This window comes from Diabrotica undecimpunctata, chromosome 4 (genome assembly GCF_040954645.1).
Source record: "Diabrotica undecimpunctata isolate CICGRU chromosome 4, icDiaUnde3, whole genome shotgun sequence".
Classification (NCBI taxonomy): domain Eukaryota; kingdom Metazoa; phylum Arthropoda; class Insecta; order Coleoptera; family Chrysomelidae; genus Diabrotica; species Diabrotica undecimpunctata.
Genome location: NC_092806.1, coordinates 98,703,780 through 98,724,749, shown reverse-complemented (window position 1 = coordinate 98,724,749; position 20,970 = coordinate 98,703,780). Strand labels below are relative to the sequence as shown.

The 20,970-nt window shown below is 34.4% G+C and overlaps 1 protein-coding gene across 2 annotated transcripts in view; it reads left to right on the top strand.

Annotated features, from left to right (window-relative positions):
- Positions 1 to 20,970, top strand: part of LOC140438325 (uncharacterized) — a 230,877-nt gene that overhangs the window by 166,493 nt on the left and 43,414 nt on the right. For both annotated transcript variants that reach the window (XM_072528007.1, XM_072528006.1), the window contains exon 2: positions 9,958 to 10,021. In XM_072528007.1, coding sequence (XP_072384108.1) covers positions 9,958 to 10,021 — 64 coding nt within the window. The remainder of the gene's footprint in view (positions 1 to 9,957; positions 10,022 to 20,970) is intronic.

Below are 20,970 nucleotides of genomic sequence, written 5' to 3'. Positions count from 1 at the left end.
CCATCTGTATATAATTTTTGATAACTCCCCCAATGATGTTGTACATACTGAAGGTGATCTATTTTAGTAAGAAAATCTGTGGCAAGAATATTACTTAAATGGCAGTTAAATGGAGATAAATAATATTCATAGTTTAATTTTCGAGATGGGGTTTGTTCCATTTGGTGTATGTCGTCAATGTAACTAGAAACGTTGAGAAAACTTTCCACAACTAAAAGCTGCTTCTTTTTTTCCCAGTAATGATGAGTTAGGTATGTAGTGGTTAGTTGTACAATTTTACTCAACAACAGTTTATTGTTAACTGCCACTTTAACTATAAATTTCTCACCTAAGAATTCTCTGCGTAATGAAAGTGGAGGTTCATTAAGCTCACATTCCATGACTAATATGGGAGTACTACGAAGATAACCAGTGCTTAACCTAAGTGCTTTATTTTTTATACTTTCGATTTTTTGGAGTACAGCGTTTGATGCTGAGCCATAAAATATAGATCCGTAATCTAGGATCGATCTCATTAAATTTCTGTACAGTAATATTGAGATGTTTGGGTCAGCTCCCCAATTACTGACACTTACAGTCTTGATGATATTCATTGCGTTTTCCGTTCTTCGCAATATATAATTTGTGTGTTCTTTCCAATTTAATTTTGAGTCTAAGAATACGCCAAGAAATTTTATTGAAGTTTTATAATGAATTTTATAATTATCAAATTGTAGGTGGTTTGGAGGAGAATATCGTTTTCTGGTAAAAGTAACAATGGTTGATTTACTCTCCGAGATTGTTAAATTCTTATCCGTCGCCCATTTTTCTATAATATTCAATCCTGATTTAAGGTGCTCATTACATTTATCTATTGACTTATTTTCTACATAGATTGCAACATCATCAGCATACTGTAAGATTTTTATATGTTGAGGAAGTTTATTTTCTAAATCAGCAGTAGGCAGAATATATAATAGAGGACTCAAGATGCTACCTTGTGGTAGTCCCAAAGATGTGTACCGTATGTTAGACTTATCTCCATTTAATCTAACGTGTACTGATCGATTAACATACAAATTAATGATATTCCATGTTACAGTTTCAGGTATTCGTATTTCCAACATTTTCGCATATAGAATGTGGAGATTAACATTGTCATAAGCCCCTTTTATATCTAAAAACAAAGCACTAACTGCTTTCTTATAAGTAAAAGCACCATAAATGTCTATCAATAAGTGACTCAGGCTTTCTTGTGTGGATTTACCTTTTCTAAAACCAAACTGAGTTTTTGGTAATAGGTCGTTCTTTTCTAACCAAAATTCCAAACGGTTTTTAATTAATCTCTCATATGTTTTAAGTATACATGAAGCCAGTCCTATTGGACGGTAAGAATCACAATTATTTAACGATTTTCCGGGTTTTAAGATCGGGAGAATAGTATAAACGTGCCAATCGTCAGGAATCTTTATGCGGCGTGACCAAATTTCATTGTATATATTCAGAAGCACAGTCTTACCAATTTTTGAAAGATTTGATAGCATCGAGTAATGGATTTCATCAGCACCTGGTGCTGAATTTGAATTTTTCTTTAACGAAAAGTAAAGTTCAGTGCCAGAAAATGGTTTGATTAAGAAGCGGATTTGTTCTGGATAGTCGTATTGCGCATTCACTTGTAGGTCAGGAATTACTAATTCTGCAGACAGTGGAGTGATATTTTGGTGGAAATCTTCTATCCATGAAGCTTCCGATAGTGTTATAGGAACTTTGTTCTTAGTTTTTCTATTTTTTAGTCTATTAACTTTTGACCATACATTTTTAATAGGGACCGACCTATTTAAGGACCTGACATAATCTCTCCAGCTATTTCTTTTAGCTTGTTTAGTAATCTTCTTCACGTGGGCATCATCTTTTTTATACTTAAGTAGGTTTTCTTGGTTTGGATGATCTTTGAATATACAAAAACTTTCCCGTCTTCTTCTGACTGCTTCCTCACATTCTAAATCCCACCAGTATTTTCCTCTGGAAGTTGGTTTTTTTATTTTAAATTTGGGGATGCAGTAGGATGCAGTTGTATTTATAGTGTGCAAAAATTTTTCATATGAATTTATATCTTCAGATTGAGAGAAGATATCTTCCGAAAATTGTTCATATAATTTCCAGTCGGCTTTCTTTAAATTCCACTTTTGTGAATACTGCCGTCCTAACATGAAAGGTCCTATCTGCAAAATTTGGTAAAATGGCTTTATTGGCTCATGGCATGCGTAAACATATTATCTATGAATGTACAAAATGAATTTGTCCTATAAGCGTCTTAAATGCCTTATTATATACCTAAATGGTTTGTCCTAACTGATTAAAAAGCAATGTTTACTAACATAAATTGTCCTATCTCACATATGCTAAGAAAAATTGTCCGTTTTAACTTTAGAAATGCAGTTAGGACTATTTAAGGTAGCATTTTATACTGAACGTCATCAGTTAGGACAATTTTGCGTAGTACGACAAAAGCATGTTTGTAACATAACTTGAAATAATTAATTATAAAAGGTATTTGTTATTATCAGACATTGGGTGTACGCTCATGTTTTTTCTATTTTAAGTAAATATATTGTGAGAAGTGGATGAAGGGTAAGTTTAATAATGTTACCTTACGTATAAGCAATAACTGATTGTAATTAGTGTTTGTAGTAGTAGCAAAAAATATAGACGCATATGCGTCTATATTCATTGGTAGTAGCAATGTAGCGTTACTTAGCCGGAACAGCGATAGATGTAAACTTATGGTATTTAGCCAAAATAGAGAATGATCCAGATTATATACCTGGGCCGTCCAATGAATATCTGATATATAACCAGAAGAAAACGAATTTAACTTCATTCAGGATTTCATTCGAGATATTCATTTTACAGGTCACAATTATAAACAACACAGTTGATAAAGCTAAGAGTAAACTGTATACAAAAACTGGGAAAATAAGAAAAAGAAAACAAATTGAAGAGCCATTTGTCGAAAGAAAGAAACAAAAAAGAGAGAGTTACATAAGAGCTTATAAAGTTAAAAAGTCACGTAAATTCAAATTCAATTGCGCTGAAAAAATTTCGTATACTAGGCAAAAAGACATTAACACACAATACTGGCTAGAATATCTTGGACATATAATCAGAGGACCAAGATATGAGTTCCTTCGGCTAATTCTCAACGGTAAAATCGAAGGAAAGAAATGGATAGGACGGAAGAAACTCTCTTGGTTGAGGAATTTGCGGCAGTGGACAGGTTTGACAGCGGACCAATTGCTACACGTAGCGCAAGACCGAGATCAGTATAAAAATATTATAAGCATGGTAGTCGCCGACGTTCCGTAGGGATATGGCACTCTAAGAAGAAGACTGGCTATTGGAAAAGAATACCAAAAACAGTTTTTTTTGAGCTGCGTAAAATAATTTGAGAAAAAAAGAAATACATCTCAGAATCAAACATTACCAAGAGTGTATTCCTACAAATACTATCTAACATCAAAGAAAGCCGAAGAGGTGTGTATTTGTACAATGAACAGCGTGAAAAGATATTTCTTTTGGCGACCTTTGGCTATGAAAAAGACAATGATAGACTCATTGCTGTAGAAAATATAATAATCAACATTTTTGAGCCAGGTCATACTATTATGGCAGCAGATTCATTTCATCGCCAAGTTGAGCTTGCCCCCAAAAGAAAAAAAAGTATATGATTTTGACGATTTTTTCGAAACGGTAAAACAAGCCAATTCATCAAAAGTTAATTTAATAAAAATGCTACTTTTTAACTTCACTGACTGTACCTCCAAATAAGTTACAAAAGCAGATTTCTATCTTTTACTTAAAAGATATAGTTTGTCATTTTAAAAGAAGAAATTATTACAAAACAGAACTTGAAAACAATTTTATTGATTTAAAAGATATTTTTATAATGAGATACGTTAAGGGTAGACTAACGAGTACCCAAATTCGTAATACATGTCGCGGTGTAACTTTAGATAGAAAAAAATCTTCTATCCAAATTAAAAGCGCACGTATTAAGTGTAAAACTTATTATAATAAAATTAAAAGTGTTCATTTAATTGGAATTTCAGTTTCATTTAGGACAATTTCCGTAAGTAATGCAAAAAAACGTACTTCATATACACTAAGTTAAATTGTCCTAAGTGACAATATAATCAAAAATCGACTAACCTGGAAAGAATAAATCAAAATTATGACCAGCACCTAAATTCTATTCTCCGACATAATATATAAAATAAAACATAAAAAGTTTCTTAAATTACCAAGCGTTGTACAATGAAAAGAAACAAAAACTGGATTTTCTCAAAACCTAAATTTTGCAGATAGGACCTTTCATGTTAGGACGGCAGAATACGGGTTATATATGTGAGTTGGTTGATCCTCTAATTCGACCCTTATAGGTGCATGGTCTGAACCGAATAGGTCTTGAAGTGTTTTCCAAGTGATCAGATGACTTAAGTCAGGAGTACAAATGGTCAGATCTATTGCCGATTTCGAAAAGTTCCTAAAGAAAGTAGGAGAGCCATCATTTTTGTATATCAAATTATTATCATATATACAGTCCATTAAGATTTTGCCTTTTATATCTGTATGATTGTCCAAGCCCCAGGCAATGTGATGAGCATTGAAGTCGCCTCCTATTATGAACGGTCTTTCTATAGATGTTATGAAATTGTTCCACTGTTGTAACGATAACTTTTCTCCTGGGGGAACATACATCGATACAAATGTGACAGTAAATGATTTAAACTTAATTTTAATGGCTACTTTATTGACGTTTAATAATTCGACTTTCATGGTGACTTCCTCATAATACAGATTTGAGTTTATTAAAATTGCCGAGCCACCACCGACAGTTGCTGAAAAGCGGTCGTCTCTGACAATATTATATCCGTGGAAGTTAATATATTTTTCTGGTTTAAATCTAGTTTCTGATAATAATGCGATATCAACTTTCTGGTCTTCTAGTAGGTGGAGAAGATTTTCTCTATTAGAGTTAGCCGATCTACAATTCCATTGACAAATTACCAAACTATTCATTATTATATGAGAGAGAACTTAAAACTGTTTGAATTAAATTTATTAAAACTGATTTTTCTGGGATTTCAAAATTTTTGTGATTCATATTAGAAATAATACTTATAACTATATTTGATATTAGTTCTGTTAATTCTTTAGGAGATTCATGTATTTTGGATCCTTGTTCTGTATTAAATGTAGATTGAGAAGAAGATGAATTGAAAATGCTGCCAGGTCTGGTGGACATGGGGTTTAACTTTATTATTTTTTGATGTTCTATTTCTATTGGGTCTTGCGAGGAAGGGAGGGGTCGTTTGGATTTTGGAGGTTTTATTATTGTATATCTGTTTGAAACTGTAGGGAGGGTGAGCTGATTGGGGGTTGAGGGGGGTGTGGACAATTGAGTAGAGGAACATGAAAAGGATGGAGCGTTCATAATTGGAATTTGATGTGAATTTATTGAGGAATTATTAGCTGTTATCGATGCATAGGTTACTTTAGGAAATAATTTAAGCGTTTCTTTGAAAGACAAGCTGTTTTCAGACATGTAATGTTTTATTTTTTTTTGACGGTCGAATTCTGGACATATCTCCCATTCATTAGTGAAGTGTTCACCTTCACAGGAGAGACATTTTTTATTAAAGGATGATAAAGAACAAGAATCGGAAGGGTGAGACTCATGACATTTAAGACATCTAGGATTGCTTTTACACTGCTTACTCGTGTCCATACCTATAACAGTTGTAGCAAATAATTACTTTTTGTTGGTATTTTTCTACATTATGTAAAACATGGTTAATTACGATATATTTTGGTATACTTTGACATTTGAATGATACAATGACCGATTTTGTAGGTTTAAAAACTACTTTATCATCTGTTACTATTTTTCTCTTTATTCTTTTTACATAATCCACCGAGAATTTACAATGGTGATCAAATTCTTTTATTTTATCTTTGAGATATTCTTCTGATATATCTGATTCTATATCCCTAAGTACACCTAATTTAAATAATTGAAATTTCGGAATATATGCAATTAGATTTTTTTGAATAAGCAATTTAGAAGTAATTAAGGTATTTGCACTAGCATAGTTTTTAAATGTTATCCTAATCCGATTGCGTCCAATTGAATCAATTTTTTTAATATAATTATCAATTTCTGGGTGTACGGTAAATAATATTTCACCTATCTTAACTGCATTTAATTTGCCTGTAAAATTTCTATCATTGTTTTCAATAAAAATGTGAAATGGCCCTAAATCAGTTTTATCATATAAATATACAGGTCTGCTTTTTTCTGGCTCATTAGAAGTTAATGAGTTAATTTGTTTATCGGTTTTTAAATGATTAATATTATTAAGACTACTTATCGAGTTTTCTAGCTGATGGGATGAAAATCCATGGGAACCATAACTGCAATCATCCATCGCATCCTGATCCCTTGGCATTTTATCGGGGGGCTCGCCCCCGTTAGAAGACTCCATAAATGGAGCCTTCGGCGATCGCTTCGACGACCAAACTAGTACTAATGTATATGTATTAAACTATAGTAATAGAATGTAACTGTGTTTAGCACTTTCTAAATCATAAAATTTCGCAGAGAACTTTAAAATGTGTAATTTAACTTGAGTTTATACGTAAAACTATCAAATTAAACTTTAAAATGCAGAGAACTTTTAAGTTCGTATTTACACTTTGACGTTTATTTGACAGATGTTTTAATTTTATGAATTTATTATAAACAATGAATTTTACTAAATACTAATACAATTACTGAACAATAAACATTACTTTGTAAACAATAAATTTTATTGCTTATAAACCAATAAAGTTAATGAAATGTAGGTAATTGACGAAGACTTGGAATAATGTTGTATTCAGGCAATAGTTCGAGCACTGCCAGATCTTTATTTAACGTAAGATATTCTAAATTCAATTCCAGGTTATACAAAAAATTAAAAGAATTTCAATATATTTTTACCGTGATCCTTATCACTGAAAATAATTTATGATAATTTCTATAACATAAAACTCTAACAAATTTCAAACAATCCGCCATTTTTATGGGATATTAAACAGTATACCAATCGATTGTAAAATTCTCGTCTAAAATTAGTCAGAACGCCTGGCGTTATTTTTTCACACTCTTCAATAATTCGCATTTTTAATGCTTCAGTATCTGTACATTTGTGGTTAGAATAGATTTTTGATTTTAGATGCCTCCAGATAAAATAATTTTTTGAAGCTAGATCTCTTGATCTCGGAGGCACGACGGCGCGCGGCGTAGCCTGTGTGATCGAAATAGAGCAAGTTTTTTAAAGACCAGTTATTAACGAATACTTTAAGCCGTTTTTTCTATTGGTTTGCTTTAAAATCATGTATTATTACTACAAAAAATTTAAATATGAGCTAATAATGTAAAATGGTTGAATTTGTAATGTACATCAGTTTACTTTTCGTTATTATAGAAATGAGAAAAACAAAAATTAATTTGCAATCTGTCACATCAGATTAATTGTTATAACTGGTTGTATATTGCTTAGAAGAAAAATGAGAAGAATGTTTTAAACATTATTGGGACTGCCATCAATGGAACGACAACCCCATTGGCTTCCGAGAGACATTCCAAATATTTAAATAAAGCTTTTGAAATATTTGTTAGTAATATTTGTAATATTTTATTCATATTTTATTTATTTGACGTTACAAGTTATGTACTCCTGTCAGGTCAGGTAAATATTTAACAGGTTGACTGCGTTCCCAAATGTCAACGAAAGAACAGTGCGTTACCGGTCCCCCGGGACCGGTGGCTTGACGCGGACACGGTGCGTTACCGACCGTCGGGGACCGGTAGTGACATAATTAGTTTTTAAATTTTTACAGTTTTATAATATAAATTATACGAGTTTTAAGATCAGTTATTAACAGTAAAAACATTTTAAAACTTACCATTGCCATTCGTTTTTTGATCAGGTTTCCTGTTAAGAATATTTTAAAGTATCAAGACAGCTTACTATTTTCTACAGATTTAGATTAAAAGATCAAAACTTCTTAATATTTTATTAGTGTAAATGATATTTGAAAACAAAAAAACATGTAAACTAAATAATATTTATGTCCTTAGTTATTAAACAAAAAAAAAACATAAAGTTTTAGGAAAATAAAAGATTTTTTTGTAGTTATTAAAAAAACAATCAAATTTCAGAAAAATTAATTATTTTTTATGAATGCTATTAAAGCAAGATAAACACATTCCTGGTTGTCCAGGACATTCATTGCAGTAACTTGTTACTTTTGTCACCATATTACTTGCCTGTTTGCTTGAATGTGTTTCTCTTAATTTATGATAGCATCCTTGGCATTGTCTTCTCCTTTTCTTTCCAGGTCCTGACGGTTTAAAAACGTATGTGGAACTCTTTTGGGAGTAGTGGTGTTTTCGTGTGCAGCTGTAGTAACAAGGTACTCCTGCGCCAATCTTCTTCTAAATTCCATTATAGATAATGTTGTGGAACAACTAATCTTGTTATAAACAATCCAGGCATTTACAATAGATGTTTCAAGCAAAAATTCAAAGGCTAGTTTACGGTACCATTTTAAACTTTTTCTTAAAACGCAATGATATGAACTCATCTGATCACTAAAGTCTACTCTTTTTTTTTGCTTGATTGTAATCAATAATTGCCTTTGGTTTCAATACAAACTCACGTTGCAAGTTTCGCTTTCCTGTTGGTTCTAAAGTAGTTGTATGGGTTCGATCAGTGCTTAACGTCAGAACTGGCAGTTTGTCCATCCATTTTATAATATGTAAGGAGTTGTTCTGTGTACCCCAAATCCCTTTTTCATTTTTTTAGGTACCGTTTTGGGAATACCTCTTCTGTTGGACCTTAGGGTTCCACAATAAATTATTTGTTTTTTGAATAATGATTTGGCTAAAGGTAAACTCGAGTAATAATTATCAGCATACAAGTAGCGAAAGTAGCCATTTTCAACAATTCAACATGTTCAAGAAGATCATACACTATCTGCTCACTCTGAGCAGTATTTGCATTGGTAGTCGTATTTTTACCACGATAAACGATTATGTTGTTAGTATAACCATCCACTGTACATAACTTATATAATTTAATTCCATACGGGTGTGTTTTATTTGGCAGATATTGCTTTATTTGCAGTCTTCCTTGATAAGGTACTATACTTTCATCGACTACCAAAATCCGTCCTGGAGTTAATGCAGCTTGAAAATTTGTATTCAGTACTTTTAAAACTTCCCCTAACTTATAGAGCCGATCAACTTTATTACACTGCTGATTATTACAAAAATGAATGCAACGCATCAGTAAAAGGAACCTGTCTCGTCTCATGATAGTCGTAATAAACTCATTCCTGAACATGGGATCTTTCGACCAACATAAATTTATTGCGGGATCATCAATTAATCCCATAACTATACATATTGAAAAAAAAAAACGTTTCGGTTCGGCTATATCGCAGTCAACCCAGTAACGTATACGTGATTTTGATCGATGTATATTTAACAACATTTCCCGAGCAAATCTATTAGTTTCAGTGACAATATTCTGTAAAAGATCATCAAGGAAGTGTTTTCGGTTAAATATTCATATTTTGTATTATGGTTTCTTCAGTTAGTATACGGACAATTCTTAATGAAACAGCCTGTATAAATAGTTAAGGCCGATTTAATTGTTTGGTACCACTGTACTTCATGTAGCAGATTGAGTTCAGAAAATAAATGTATCAATCCAGAGTTAAATTGTGGCTTAATCTTAACAAAAGTAGTAATTGCATTAAGATAACCACAAGAAAATAGATTAAGAACAGTATTATTTTTGTGTCGTTAAATTATATTACTATATTTGAAGATAATTTACTTTGCTAATATTAAATACATTTTTTTAGATGAAAACTACCAACCCTCCGAGGACGATTATGGAGATAATGCAATTGATCGCTTATTTCAGAAGTAAGTTTTTTAACCAGCTTCGCTTTTCTCAAAATTGTTACAGCGAAAATAGGTACTCTAGCATAATGTCAAGCAAATAGTTTGTGTAAAAATATATAGAAAAGTTGAAGTTTGTCTTAGTAGTCTTGGTAGCATAGTAGAATATGTAAGTATAATTAAGAATATACTATTTTATATATTTTAATATACAACTTTTTACATATCAATATGTTATTATGTATACCTATTTTCTTAAATCTTAAAACGGATGAACAAGTAAGTTGATTAACAAATTTTTTGGAGAATATAAATTAGCATTTGGTAAAACAAGAATTACAGAAATGCACAAAAGTACAATAATTCACTTAATTAAAAACTTAAATAAGAACTTAAATAATATGCAAGAAGAAATATCGACATGCCGTCGAAACAGCCATTCTATGACACGTATTTTGCTACGTTGTAACGGTATAATTTGCCTACCACATTGGATATCACTTATAGGATATTGAAAGTGGGGACTGAGCAATTACTGGGCTGGAGATAGGGCAAGAAAATAAACCTAAAATTGCGAAAGGCCACTCGTTCTTTGGTGGGAGAGCTAAGTCGTAAGTAAGTGAATAAAGGAGGGACTGGAAGGTGTAACTACAAAGAAAGAAATAAAAATAAATGTGATTATTACTTCACATCAACAATTATTACAAATAATATTAACAAAATTTTTCAACAAACCTTACATTTGTAACGATTTACAACAAGCTCCAGACGTTGGGGACACTTATAGGGAATTTAAATTATTATTAAAATGAAAATATCTAGATTTTTAAATGGAGCTTACATTGAGGTTAACCTTTAAACTAAACAATTCAAATTTATGGATATGTAACAATTGTCAGAAAAAGGATAATACTGATTGTCATATGTCGAAATGAAATATCAAACCTTTTGAAATATTAATTGAATTTTAAAATTAATTGCATTTAAAAGAAGACTTATATGACAATTAGCTAATCCATAAAACTTATAATTTCATTTACTTACAATTTTTTAGTTTGTCATGAAAGCAAATTTTTTATTCATGAAAAATATCTATTTTTACTTGGAAAAATTTTAACAAAAAAGACCCTATGTTACTCTGGCTGGTATTTCCTTTAAGACGTTTATGGGATTGGAATTGGGAGCAAAAACAATGTCCCACACAAACTGTAAATGGTCTGAGACGACCATGGAACACAACAAAAGCCCTGGGGAGGTAGGACACTGATTGGGGCTTCGGATTATCCTGGATGACAACAAACTGCAATCTTCAAGACGCGGCCACTTAATTTTTCCTTAAAACCATGTGTACCTCGCAAATGGTTGGAAACGCCGTCTTACAAATCTCTCAGATAGGGTACAGCACAAAAAATCGATGATTAACTCAACAAAAACTGCCAAATAACATTTTGAGCACAAATTCACCTTTCAAATTAAAAGAATTGCCGGCTTTATGGAAAACAAAATTCCTACAAAAAGTATAGTTTCCTTTTATTTACTTCGGGTTGCAGTATCCATTCAGCCACGATAAATTAAGAGTACCTGGTACTGTTTGCTATAACAATAATTACAGGAAACTTATAAAAAACACGTTACAAAAATATGGTTCACCAGTGTATCCAATCAAACTAAAAAATAAAAAAGTAAAAATTATTTTTTAATCTTTAAAACTGAATAAATGTATATAAATATTTCAAATGTATCAAATAAATTGGGATAGATCAGGAAAGATAAAACTATAAAGATGAAATTGAGTCAAAAGGATATCTATTGATATCAATGGTTAGATCGTAACGTTGTAAATGTCGTTTTGTTAGAAACAAAAAGGAAGATTTAATAATATAACGAAATATATATAACGAAGAAAAAAGAAAAGATGATGATATTCCAAGAAAGGCTTAGGGTAGTCCTTTTGATTATTGGTTACCGAAAAGAATTTTATATAATCAGTAAGTGATAATGTAGAATACAGTTTTATTTATTCAAAACCAATTTAATCACAGAAGTTAATCAACTTACTAGTATCAATCCTCAAACTGCTAAACGCATTTTTACTTTTCGCAATTTCGCAATTTTTACTTTTCGTAATACATTTTCATACTATAATTCTTGAAATTTGAAATTCTCAATAATAATCCTCGCATTGCTTTATCCCACTAATTGCATATGGATTGTAATAAAAATGTTTTAATCAGTTCGTTTTGGAAATTAAATATACCAGATTATTAATGACACCACACTGACATGTTTCGTAGAAATTCTAATATTAATTGCGATGGGCTAGATAAGTGCTAACTTAATGTGACAGTCATAACTTCCATTTTGTTTATTTAGAAAGTGTATCGCGCGTACTTTACGCGTTCAAAAATGGTAAAATTAGATATTTTCTAACTTGAAATTACCATGTAATTATTATATCTTTATATAAAATGTTAGGAATAACAATTTTATTTCATAACTAATCCAAAAGAAACTTGTTAATTGTGAATTTTGCGAAAAATTATAGTAATTTAAATGAAGCTCGCTGGAGGTGGGTACCTAGTTTCCCAGTATTCATTCATGTCTATTAACTCAGTCAGTCGACCTGGTCGTCGATCTATCTCTGAGATTGTCTTTTGAAATCCATCAGGCCATGTTTTTTTCGGTCATCCTCGTTTTTTTTTGCTTGGGTGGCTGCCAATCTAATATTATCTTCAGTCGTCAGTGGTCTGTTATTCTCTGTATATCTCCGTACCAAATAAACTGTCTTTGCTATATTTCTTCTACGATGGTAGTTGTTTTGTCCATGATTTATCTTATTCTTTCAGTTTCACGTGCATCATTCTGGATATACCTATTGATCTGCACCAAAAAATAATTTCCAGAACACCTAGTCTTTGTTCGGTTCTCATTATGAGTTACCAGGTTTCGCATCCATAAAATACAATCATTTTAAAGATTAGTTCATCGTTTTCAGCTCCTTTAGATCAAGTAGATAAAGTAAAGTAAAGTTCGTGTAACCTTCTGACTAAGGTCTAGTGTTAGGGCTTTTAAGTCGCACAAGCGCCTCTAACATGACTTAACGACTACTTTCGTAGCCAGGACCGAGGGCTTTACGTGCCCTCCGAAGCACGATGGCAGCTCAGTTAAATTAGAATTTGAAAATCCGGTGCAGGTAGATGACTACTTGATCAGAAACACCGTTTAGTAGTGTTTCTTTCAGTTTCTACCAAGTTTGATCTAAGTCACAGTCCTGTTTAGCGTGCTATGTTGCGTAGTCATCCACATAATTCTCAAACTTCTTTGCTATCTTTTTGTCTGCTAGCATATATGACTTGATTACTTCTATAGTAGGGGTATTATGAGATTTAATATTTTCCTTTGTGTCTTTCGTGATTGGTTCTCGTCGCAATCCCAAGCTGGTCTAGCTACAACTATCACTATTTATCTTAGCTACTCGTTTTACTCTTGCATCTTTAAAACGTTTTCTTGATAGTCTATCCTCAAACACATAGTCTATGATGGATCTCACTCGTATACTTTTGACTTCACTTTTGTATTTGTGTGAATCTTTGTGTTGGAAAAGTGTATTCATTATGTATCAATTATTCTCTCTGTATAGATTAATAATATGTTCTCCATTTTCGTTTTCTATTTCTTCTCAATATGGTCCTAATACATCTGGGGTATGTTTATCTCTTACACCCACTTGACTATTTAGATCACCTAATACTAGAGTGTTGCTTTCTAAACTGTCTATTTTATCTAATGCCTTATCCCAGAACATGTGTTGGTAGCTGCTTTTTCGTCATCATTTATTCCATATATAACGATAATATTAACTGATTTATGTTTATCAATTACCAGTCTTGTCTTTAGAATCCTTCCGGAAATGCATATCCAATTTTATTATACTTTATTAGGTTACTGTCCATTAAGCAGTCTACAGTTTTTGTTCTTTTGCTTTGTGACACTCCACTGGTAATGAGAAAGTGCACATTATCTAAGAACTGTGAGCTTTTTTCCTTCATTATAGTCTCTGTTATACCTAGTACGTCTATTTGATTTTTCTCAAATTCTTCGGCAGGTTCAACTTCTTTGCCCTTAAGACCTCTAACATTACATGATGCTAATGTCCAACCTTTGGGATTGGAAACTACTCTGTTATTAAAAGGTAAAAGAAATAATAAATTAGACTTACTCACAATCAATTTAATTTAACTATCCAGACGACCGGTTTCGCTTTCTACAATATGCAAAGCATCTTCAGGTCTCGATACAAAGTTAAATAAATGACTTGTCATTGTCTCCAAGTAAGAGATGTAGTACTTTCAAATCCTCCCCTTTTTCAAATTTAATGTCTGTTTCGTCCCCCCGTTTTTTAAGTGTTTTTTGTGTATTTTCTGTGTGTCTTAAAGTGTCCTCAATTTTAATTTTTAACTTTATATATTGGACTTTACAACCATTTGCCACATATTGCAACAGAACTTTATCAAAGAAATTTGATAATTACAAGCTAATAGAATTGCACACCCACACAATTTGTACTTCTATTCTCATTCATTGTCTCACAACTGTTACCTTCAAAAATAAAAATCTCAATAAATAATACACATTTCATAAATATATCTCTAGAATAAATATAAATAACTTAATGGTATAGAACATTACTTTCATCAAACAAACAATTACATTACACCTATCTCTACTTCATTGGATAAAATTTGTCTCCTCAAGAACTTCCCCGTTTACTGTCAAACAATTACAATAGCAGACTTGAGTTCATCAATCAACAATACAAGATAGTTTGAACCATGTTCTTTCAACCATCAATTAATAGAGTACCGGCATCATTTATTTAACTTTGTATCGAGACCTGAAGATGCTTTGCATATTGTAGAAAGCGAAACCGGTCGTCTGGATAGTTAAGTTAAATTATTATATTCTCCTTTACCTTTTGAAATGTACTCTGTTATTATGGGCCATGTCATTAGACTTTTTCTGTTTACATTTGGGTTTTAAAATTTTACTGTTTATAGTCTCGCTCGTTGCTGGCTGCATTTTTAGGAGTTTTTCTTTTCTTGTTTTTCTTGTAACTCTCGTTGCTCACAGTCCTACTCATTATTTATGTGTCTATCTCTACATTTGCTGGTTCTTCTTTAATAATTTACGTTTATTGTCATTGCCTGGTTCATCATATTATATCTTGAGCAATGGTTTAACAGCTTTTGTCTACTAGTTTACATTAATGTACATGTTTCCTTCTTTAAGATTTCTTAGTTTGGATTTATTTTTTCTACCCTTTACCTTCTCTGCATGTTCTACCAATTCCATTAGGCAGGTTTTCTCTTCCAGTTTGTATTCGCTTTTAATTTCAATATATATTTCCAAATTATGTTTAATAAACTTTCTCATTCGCTCATTTAAAACGCTTTGAACGCGTTTTTTTCTTCTTTGTTTTTCCATGAATTCAATAGTTTTCCTTTACTTCATTTAACTCCATTTTAATTTTAAAATTTTCAGACAATATATCCTTTTAATTAAAGAAAGAGCTTAAAAATTATAAGACGAACACGAAAACATATTGTTACGATAATTATCCTGGCCTAAAATAACCGTAAATATTATGACTAATGTGTTCTGTTTTTAGATTTTACGAGAGTATTCTATTAGCCGGCAGAAATTTACCTGAATGGACCTTCCAGAAACGGTCGAGCCGATGTAAAAAATACCCGTTTGCCTTACCGTTATAATTTCGCCGCAAATCGAGAAGGCTGTTCGATGATTCTAGCGTAAAGGCAATGGCATATATAAAGGACATTTGATTTGGAAGGAAGAGTTAATAAAGAAGATTCGCGCTCGTGATATTATTGTTACGCTCGCCTACTAATAAATTATTGTGTATGTAGTGATAAATAAACTTATATTAATTATCGTGCCTTTTAATAAATTAAAGTAGGAACAAGATAATAAATTAGTAAAGACATTATAAATTAAAGACATAACAATTAATAAATTCATAACAAATGGTGTCAGAGTGAGATCGAACATAAATTAGACTTATAATAATAATACAAGTGAATACGTAAAATAAATTGTGAAAATGGCTACGATTTATGAGCTCACAGTGACGAATTTAAGAAGACATCTCGAAGACAGAGAATTAGCTTCTACCGGAAAAAAGGCTGAGTTAGTCCAACGACTAAAGAACGCTTTGCTAGAAGAAGGACTAGATCCAGAAACTTATATATTTGAAGACAAGCATGACGCTGTCCTCTCGTCGATTTCGAAAGTTTCTTCTGATGTAGCCAAAGTTTCTGGTGATGTAGCCAAAGTTTCTGGTGATGTAGCCAAAGTTTCCGGCGACATCGCATCATTGGAGAACAAAGTATCCGGCGACATCGCTTCTTTAGAAAGCAAAGTTTCTAACGAGATTTCTTCTCTGGAAAGCAAAGTTTCTGCTAACATCTCTAAAGTCACTTCAGAGATATCTGCTCTTGACGATAGAGTGTCTTCGTTAAAAAACCAAGTTGCTGCCGATATGTTGGCCTTCGAAGAAAAGATATGGAAAGAGATGGAAAGGAAGATGGAGGAAACAGGGACAGCAGAGAGAGGTAACAATCCGATTACAGTGGAGATAAAAGAAGACGAGACGAAATTTAAGTTGGAGACACGGCCGAAATTTGAAGGAAGTGGAGGTTCTATTCATGTTAAAGTCCCAACTTTCGACGGAAAATCATCATGGAACAACTACATGAAACAGTTCGAATCAGCCGCAAGAGCAAATGGATGGTCTGAAAAAGAAAAGGCTGTAAACCTGACTATCGCCCTTCGAGGAGATGCCTTAGATGTGCTTCAGACCATAGCCGTAGAGGAGACCGATGATTTCGAACAACTGAAGAAGAGGTTAAATATGCGATATGGCCACGAACATTTGGAGCATGTATATCAGTCACAGCTTAAAAATCGTAGACAGAAGAAAGATGAGGCTCTTCAAGAATATGAGGTAGATATTGCCAGATTAGTACGATATGCTTATCCAACAGCTCCCGAAGACATGATGGAAAAATTGGCCGTTCAAACGTTTATTGATGGTCTTCGTGATCATGAAATGCAGAGAACACTGCGATTAGCTCGTCACAAGACGCTGGTTGATGTCCTATCCGCCGCCCTCGAATACGAGTCAGCTACGCAGGCCTCTGGCGGGTACAGTAAAGTTAGGACTGTAAAAGAGGAAGGAGATGAAGATAAACTTGACCAGCTCGTTAATTTGATGAAAAGCATGACATGCAAGAAAAAGAAGACCATAAAATCAAGAAACTCACCATCAGGAAAACCAGAACGAGTCAATCTTAGGGGGGCAGCTTCGACCCGGAACTCTTCCAAAGACCCTCTTATACTAATAGCTTCTTTGAAATGTCGTGAAGATAGTGTATATGTAGATGGAGACATAAATGGTAAAAAGCATACGTTGTTGGTGGATACCGGAGCGACCAGAACCATCATACGCCCGACAGTTATAAACAGCCGAAAGAAACTGTTACCAACGAGGTTACGACTTCGGACCGCTACAGGCGAAAATGCCAACATTCATGGAGAAATCCAGGTACAATTGGGAATTGGGGCAGAAAAGTTTGTCCATACTGTTATAGTTGCTGACATCGAAGAGGATGTTATATTAGGAATGGACGTAATGAATATGCATGGATTCCAATTGGATTTTAAGAATAAGGTAATCAAAGTTGGCAACGAGGAGGTATTTCTCCATCCACATAATGACAACACTGTGCAAGCAGCCATTACAGAAGATACAGTCGTGCCTGCGAGAAGCGAAACGATCATAGTAGCGCGACTACAGGGAATTGTAGACGAAGGGAGACCTGTTATGATGGAGCCTTGGAACCACGACGATGAGGTTGGCCGTGGAATCATAATTGGAAAGGAATTGGTGACTTCGGCTAAAGAAATTCCTGTGAGACTTATCAATGTCAACGACTACCCAGTGACCATAAAGAAAGAGACAAAAGTAGGAACTTGTGTACCTGTGACATCCATAATTCGTCAGGCGACAACATCTGATAATTCCAACGACAAATTCGACCAAATGGTTGCAGTTGCAGGACAGTCTCTAAATCAGATGGAGAAAAGGAAATTAAGGGAATTTCTTCGGCAGTATCGTGATATTTTCGTACCGAAAGGAGGAAAGACGGGAAGAACTACCGTTGTTAAGCATAAAATTGATACTGGTAATGCTAAGCCAATTCGTCAAACAGCTCGACGATTACCACAGGCGAAGAGAGAGGAAGCTGAAACGATTGTTCAGGAAATGAAGAAAGACGGGGTGATAGAACCTTCTACGAGTCCATGGGTCTCTCCGGTGGTCCTGGTTAAGAAGAAAGACGGAACGACGAGGTTCTGTGTGGATTACCGTTTGCTGAACAACGTTACCAAGAAAGATAGTTATCCTCTGCCTCGGATCGATGACACGTTGGACACATTGGCTGGAAGTAAATTGTTTTCTACTTTAGATTTGAAGTCTGGATACTGGCAGGTAGAAATGGACCCAGTCGATAAAGAAAAGACAGCCTTCACCACAGGATCTGGATTGTGGCAATTCAACGTTATGCCATTTGGACTTTGTAATGCTCCTGCGACATTTGAGAGGCTTATGGAAAATGTGTTGAGAGGGTTATCTTGGAAAACATGCCTGGTTTATTTAGATGACATAATCGTCTTGGGGGAGACATTCGAAGATCATTTGAGGAATTTAGAAAACGTTTTTAATCGACTTAAAGCTGCCCAATTGATGCTAAACCCCAAGAAGTGCCAGCTATTTCAAGGTAAAGTCAATTATCTGGGTCATATAGTCAGTAAAGAAGGAGTGGCCGTGGATAAGGGAAAAATCGATTCCATTAAGGAATGGCCAAAACCAACTGACAAACATCAAGTGAGAAGTTTTCTTGGACTATGTACTTACTACCGGAGGTTTATTAAGAAGTTTGCAGATATCGCTAAGCCATTAACGCGACTTACAGAGGAAGCAAGAGAATACCGCTGGGATATAGACTGCCAAAATGCCTTTGAAACGTTGAAAAAGCATTTAATAACAGCACCAATTTTGGGGTATCCACTGCCAGAAGGAGAGTTCATCTTAGATACGGATGCAAGTAATGTGGGAATTGGAGGAGTGCTGTCTCAGATTCAAGGAGGACAGGAACGAGTCCTCGGATATTTTAGTAAAGTTCTTTCAAAACCTGAGCGGAATTATTGCGTCACGAGAAGAGAACTTCTAGCAGTAGTTAAATCAGTAGAGCACTTCTATCAATACCTCTATGGAAGGAAGTTTTTAATCCGAACCGACCATGCCGCCCTTAAGTGGTTGATGCAGTTTAAGAATCCAGAGGGTCAGATAGCCAGGTGGATCGAACGACTCCAAGAATACGATTTTAAGATTGAGCACCGAGCCGGAGTTAGCCACAGAAATGCTGATTCTCTTTCCAGAAGGCCATGCCCCGCAGAGTGTTCCCACTGCAACAAAACGGAATCCAAGGAAGCAGCAGTGCTAAGAACGACGCTTGTCAACGACGACTGGACGCCTACTAAGATAAGGGAAGAACAAGAGAGAGATCCAGTTATACAGAAAATCCGAAAATGGAAAGAGGAAAACCGTCGACCACCTTGGCAGGAAATATCAAACCTATGCTCAGTAGTTAAGACGTATTGGGCCCAGTGGGACTCATTTATCATCGAAGATGGCTTGCTCAAACGAGTCCTGGAAAATGATGACGGTTCAGAGAAAAGAAGACAGTTGGTGATCCCAAAGAGCAGAATAGCCGAAGTACTTCGTCAGTTACACGACAGTCCATCGGGAGGGCATTTTGGTGTAAGGAAAACCCTTCAGCGAATTCGGGAACGGTTTTATTGGATGAACAGTTCCGACGACGTAAAAGACTGGTGTAAGAAATGTACTATTTGTGCTACGAGTAACGGGCCTCACCGGAAAAGGAGAGCTCCTATGAGACAATATAATGTTGGAAGCCCGTTTGAAAGAATAGCTTTGGACATTGCAGGGCCATTTCCAGAAAGTGAAAATGGGGGCAAGTACATGTTGGTAGTAATGGATTACTTCACTAAGTGGGTCGAGATTTATGCACTTCCAGACCAGAAGGCCGCCACCGTTGCAGATAAGTTGATCCAAGAATATATCAGCCGATTTGGAGTGCCTTTGGAGATCCATAGTGACCAAGGCAGGAACTTTGAAAGTGATCTATTCCAAGGAATATGTGATAGACTAGGCATGAAGAAAACAAGAACTACCGCGTATCATCCGCAATCGGATGGTATGGTAGAACGAATGAATAGGACAGTTGGCAAGTATTTGACAAAGATGGTGTCGGATCATCAGCGAGACTGGGACCAATACCTTCCGTTCTTCACAATGGCCTACAGATCTGCTGTTAACGAATCAACGGGCCAGACACCAGCCAGAGTCCTATTCGGACGCGAAATGCGACTACCTTGTGATCTAGAATTTGGGTGTCGACCTGGAGAAGATGTAGCAGGTGAAGATTATGTGATCGAATTACGAAGAAGAATGGACGATGTACATGAGTTGGTCCGTTCCCACCTTCAGATCGCTAGCGACCGAATGAAGAAACGGTACGATACACAAGCCGAAAAGGGTTGCTTTAAGAAGAACGACAAAGTATGGCTGTATAATCCCAAGAAGCGAAAAGGTTGTTCTCCCAAATTGCAGCAGTTTTGGGAAGGTCCATACCTCATCATGGAGAAGATCAACGATGTCATCTACCGAATAAGCAAGATTCCGAGGGGGAAGCCGATGATAGTACACCATAACCGGCTGGCGTCTTTCGAAGGTGACCACGACGTAGATGAAGAAGTGGAAGTAAACCAAGTCCAAGACGTGTCTGACCTCACGTTTGAGGAATTCATGG